We start from the raw sequence: 5,347 nt of genomic DNA on the forward strand, positions 1-5,347 counted from the left end.
TGTGTGTGTGTGTGTGTGTGTGTTTACACCTACATGTTGTTTATAAAGTGCAAATCAAGTGTGAAGCACTATGCTATGTTTTTTACATAACTAACTTATTTTGTTATCAACAATAACCCAGTTAAGTAGAAATTATAATCTCCATCTTACGGGTGAGGAAACAAGGTCTCAAAGACATTAAGAAACTTGGTCAAGGTCACACAGCCAGTAGGATGTAGGACTCAAGTTGAATCCAGGGCCTGTGTTGTTTCCATGAAATTATGTTGTTTCTTCATTGATAATTTTTTGCCCTGAAATTCTCCTTCATTTAGGGGAAGGGCGGCCATAGGGCCAGATTGTAGGGAAAGCACCATTTATGTGGGGCTTCCTCCGCTTTCCCCTTCTCTGTTGACTCTCTGCTGTCCACTGTGGGGTCTGCGGCCTCAGCCGAGGGATGGGACATAGCCCTTGTCTGGAAGGGAAATGAAGGGGGATTGAATGATTTTCTCAGCTTTAAAGTAGTAACAGGAATTAGACTTCATAGGGCTGTTGTGGAGATGGATAAAATGATGTGTGTGATAGGGCTTTGTAAAACCAGAAAACATTAGCCATTTAGTAAGACACTGGACAGCCTTGTGGGCAGCTAATATGGTCTCTACTCATGAGCCAAGGATGTTTGATCTTCTGTCTCCCACTGAAACGTCCTTCCTGTTTTTTTCCAGGTTTTGTCTCTAGCTATTTGGGGTGGGGGAACTGGGAAGAAATTTGAAAATTAGTAAGTTACCAGTAATGTCATTTTATTTATCTATCTCCCAATATCTGTATGTATTATGTATGTATGTGTATATGTATCTATCTTTCTGTCTATCTATCCTTCTAGGAGTTTTTCTTTTTTTTAAAAAAAGAACTCTAAATCAATGAATGGCAGCCCTGCAGTCAGTATGGTGGGCATTCCCAGTCAGTATGGGTTTATTCCCAGGAAATAAACCACAGCCTTCTTTATCTACATTTTGGCCAGTCCTAAATGTTCTGTAAAGTTTCATTATTTTTCTGCTGTTTTTCAGTGTTGTGGGGACAAGCAGTGGGGAGACTGGAGGCCTCACTTGGCTGTGATTCTGTCGAATTCAGCTGGAGACCTGGAGTTGTACCAGCATGCGATTGTCACCATGGGGGATACCCTGGGTAAGCAGACACCAGCACTGTCCCCTCTTCTCCCCTAGGGTGTCTCCAGGCCAGCTTTAGACATCTTGTCCATAGATTCTCAGATTCTGTGTAGGGTCAGAGTCTGTGTCCCTGGCTTTTCCTGAACCCAGGAGTCTCAGTGTTTTGGAGAAAGAAACTCCAGGGAAAGGAGTTCCCTTCTTCTCTGTTTCCCAGGCCTCTGAGACAGGGTGCTCTGCTGCTGTGGGAGTCTCCTCCCAGCCATTGATTCTCCACCCCTGGGTGAGATTCTCTTGTAGACGGAGTTAACACATGGGAGACCTCACCTCCTGCTGCTGTTAGTCCCTCATGACCCAGCTCAACCGGATAGAAAATTCTGTTTCTGCCTGAACTGCCCTGAGCAATTCTGTAGTCTTTATTTCTGTCACCTCTCGGTGAATCACTTGGGGGCGACTGAAAATTCCAGATCAGTGTTGTTAAATTTGGTCAAGGGGCAGAACATCTAGAAATCATGATGCTCTTTGTGGAGCTTTTTGAAACATTACTCTGTTAAACTTAAAATAGCGATGTGGAAGTTGTGCCAAGTGAGACGGCAGGTCATTCTGCACCCTGGATGCAGGGAAGGGTGTGTGTGGAGCCCTTCCTGGGTGTCAGATGCTGTGCTAGGAACTTTACCTACATGAAGTATTTCAGTTTTGAGGCAGTGGAAAATGTACGGGAGAACATTTTAAACTTGGGAACAATTTGGTGATTAATGTGACTTTTATGAGCACTGGGGAACGTCTTCCATTGTTTGGTTTGAACAGGGGAGCAGCAGTGCCCCAGGAAGCCTAGTTTAAGAATTGCTCCCCACAGTGGTCTGTTTCTTCACTCAGCTGTAGGCATCTCTGCTCACTCCTCACCCTCAGGAAGAACTAAAATGTTTATAAAATCCCTAATAAAAAATCCTTTAGGGGGAATGTGAAATAGTGCCTTATTCTGGCTGAAGAGAATAGAAATGTAATGTCTGAGGCCAAAAACGCCTGTAGGAGGAGTGGGACTTAGGGTCATGTGACTCAGGCTGTGAGAAGTTCACTCATTTGTTCCCGCAAGGCTTCTCCCCTCTGACTGCTGAGTCCACTGTTCCATCTCTCTTTCATCCCGCCCAGGCCCAGATGATGGGTCCCCACATGGGTGTCTTCCATGATTGAATCTTGTTTTGCTCCTCCTGCAGCTGGGAGGGGCCTTGTGGAAGCAGCTCACTTCTGCTATCTCATGGCTCATGTGCCCTTCGGCCACTACACCGTGAAGACAGACCATCTGACCTTGCTGGGCAGTAGCCACAGGTATGTGATTGTTTTAGTCCTTGCTGGATTTCATGGCTTCATTTTCATTTTCTTGTGTGGATTTCAGCTACTGCTGGTCCCCTTCCCTGGGACTGTCTTCTGTGCAGGTCTGGGCAAAGAGATGCCCAGTGGGCACCGTGTCACACCCAGGGGGCCTCAGGCCCCAAGTCCTGCTCTGAGAAGCTGCAAGCTGGTGCTTTTTGGGTGTATTGTGCTCCTGTGGCCACTGGGAGGCACCCTCACTCCACAACCAGAGACTGTCTCAACCGAAAAAAAAAAGAAGGAAAAAAGGTGTGGAGGCTTGTGGCTGTGTTAGGTAGCCCTGGCCTGTCCTGAGAGCCCACTCTGAGCAAAATGGGAAGGTGAGAGTTTATGTTTAGTCTCTCTTAGGGTTCAAGCACCCCTACGATAACTGATGCACAAGCTTTTTAGAGTCTCACTGGTCACTTACTTTATGTTGGCCGTAACATATAACATTAGGGTCTTCACACAGAAGGATCTGCCCCTTTAACGGGCAAACGGATGGATCAGTTTGCTCTTAGTGGTTCTCTCTGTTCTGGATCTCACTATCGCTCTGCGCATCACAGTTATGATTCACTACGCTCTTACGTTGTGCCCGTTATGTCATTTTCTTTGCACTATTTCCTTTAACAGTTACAAATTTACACTATGAAGGAGGTATACTTTAAATCTTCACTTAGAGATGAGGGAACCAAGTCCCAGAGAGGCTGACTGACTTGTCTAAGGTGGTACAGCTAGCGTGTGGTTGGATCAGACTTGGAACCCGGGCAGTGAGGCTGCAGAGCCCTTCCTTTTAGCCATTGCTCCAAAATGCCCACCTCTACAGCAACGCACCGGGCTCGTAGGCTGGCCTCTCAAGGCCTGGGCCTCTGATGTCACATAGTCGGCTTATCAAAGAAGCCCACCTGCACCACATGTGCAGTGAGTGTGTGTTAGTGTCTCCCCTCCTGTGTTTATGTTGTATAAGGGAATTGCTGGAGATAAAGTCCTAACTCCCAGGGATAACCCTGGCGCCTATGATTCGAACACCATGTCAAGTATAGAGGGGAGAGATTTCGGGGCACGTGGGACTCTTGTGGCCCCCTGGGATCACACTCTCCCAGTCCTCTTCCTCACTGGCTGCATGGACATCATGGAAGGACAGTGCTGTGCTTCCTGGCTCAGTGGTCCTCCCTATTCCCTGCCACGCCTTCCCTTCTCAGTGCTCCTGGAGCGTCACATGGAGTGCTCCCTCTTTTATGCGAGTTTGTTCAGCCTAGAGTGCCTTTCCCAGGTGCATGCCAGGCTTTGGGGCACAAAGGCCAACTCCCAGCGTGTTTAAGAGGAGGAGCCTGGGCCCCATTGGGCAGCTCATCTTAAGTTACCCTCCTGCGAAGAAGGTGGGGGCCCCTTCCCCGCAGTCTCTGCCTCCCAGAGCCTCTGGGGCAGGCTTCTGTTCCTTCCCCAGCCTCAGTAAGGTAGAGGGAGAGGAGGCAAAACATTCACTCTGGGAGCCCAGAGTCTCCTTCCTTTGGAGCTGCCCCAGGGATCAGCCCAGGATGGAAACTCTACCATAAAAAGATGCAGCTGGTATTTGGCTGTCTACTAGGACTTAAATTCTGTGTCCCTTATCCCTCAATCTCTCTTATTGTTACTCCCTGGTTTTAGTCAAGAGTTTTTGAAATTTGCAACAACCGAGGCTATCCAGAGAACGGAAATCTTCGAGTACTGTCAGATGCTGGGCCGCCCCAAATCCTTCATCCCTTCTTTCCAGGTAAACCAAACCCAGATGAGGCCACCACCTTAGCTATGTCAGACAGCTGAGAGCAGTTGGATTTTCAGCTTGAGTACCTGGGGCTGAGTCATGCACTGAACTTTTTCTCATTAGCTTGACGTGGGAAAGTTTAGGATTTCTTTGTATGTCCTCTAAAGGTCTGCATTTTATAATATGAAAGCAAAACCTTGCACCTCTCTGCTGGAGGCTCCTGTCTCACTCCTGACAGATGACAATTGTGCCTGCCATCCCAGCCCCGTGCCTCCCCCCCTGCTGTCAGCTTCCTTGGCCCTTTTCTCCAAACAGCCCCACCTTCTCCTGCTCAGCCTCCACACCACGCTGCCTGGGAGGGAGTGGGAGCACCAGGCCCAGCCCAGAAGGCTGCTCACCCCTCTCCCTCCTTCTGACACTTCTTCTTCTTGGGTCTCCTTGAACTCTGCCCTCCACCTCTGGAAATTTCTGTGCTGTCCTTGGCCCTCGGCCTTCTTTCGCCCCTCTCAGAGCTTCAGCTGTGCAGGTGGTGTCCATATTGCAGGCTCTATGCTTTCTTTTCAACTTCTCTACTTGCTGTCCCATTGTCACTTTACATTCATAAAGACTAATGCTGTTATTGTGTCATCCTCCTGTCCAAATCCTCTCTGTGTTAATGAGATCCAGCATCATTCCTTCCTCTGTGAAGCCTCCCCTGGCCACTCTTACTGGTGGCCCTCGGTGGCCTCCACTGTAAAATGGGATGATAGTAGTTCCTGTGTAATGGACCTGGCCTGAAAGGTTAATTTCTGTAATGCACTAGAACAGTGCCTGGCAGAGGGTGGCTGTTCTCAGTGTTGACGTTGCAGCCACAGCGCTGGCTCCCAAGGCTGGACTCCAGGGCCCCCATTTGACATTGAACTCATGCTGCCTTATATTTCTTTCCTTTCATTTGCAGGTACCTTATCTTCCTGCCTGAATTATCTTCTGAAGGCAGAGACCTTTTCTAATGATTCTTTGTATCTCCTCAGTGCATAATATTGAGAGTGCACATAGCAACAACACACACACACACACACACAACACACACAATACCTTAAAAATGAGTTACTGTATCATAGGGACATGATCCCCTTTA

At 48.1% G+C, this 5,347-nt stretch overlaps 1 protein-coding gene across 1 annotated transcript in view; it reads left to right on the forward strand.

The window, feature by feature from the left end:
- The window catches only part of SEC16B (SEC16 homolog B (S. cerevisiae)), a 42,198-nt gene that overhangs the window by 24,194 nt on the left and 12,657 nt on the right, over nucleotides 1-5,347 (forward strand). Inside the window, exons 12-14 of the mRNA XM_008571820.1 lie at nucleotides 1,044-1,161; nucleotides 2,354-2,465; nucleotides 4,134-4,239. Of these exons, the coding sequence (XP_008570042.1) occupies nucleotides 1,044-1,161; nucleotides 2,354-2,465; nucleotides 4,134-4,239 (336 nt within the window). The remainder of the gene's footprint in view (nucleotides 1-1,043; nucleotides 1,162-2,353; nucleotides 2,466-4,133; nucleotides 4,240-5,347) is intronic.

This window comes from Galeopterus variegatus, unplaced genomic scaffold (genome assembly GCF_000696425.1).
Source record: "Galeopterus variegatus unplaced genomic scaffold, G_variegatus-3.0.2 Scaffold724, whole genome shotgun sequence".
Taxonomy (NCBI): Eukaryota; Metazoa; Chordata; class Mammalia; order Dermoptera; family Cynocephalidae; genus Galeopterus; species Galeopterus variegatus.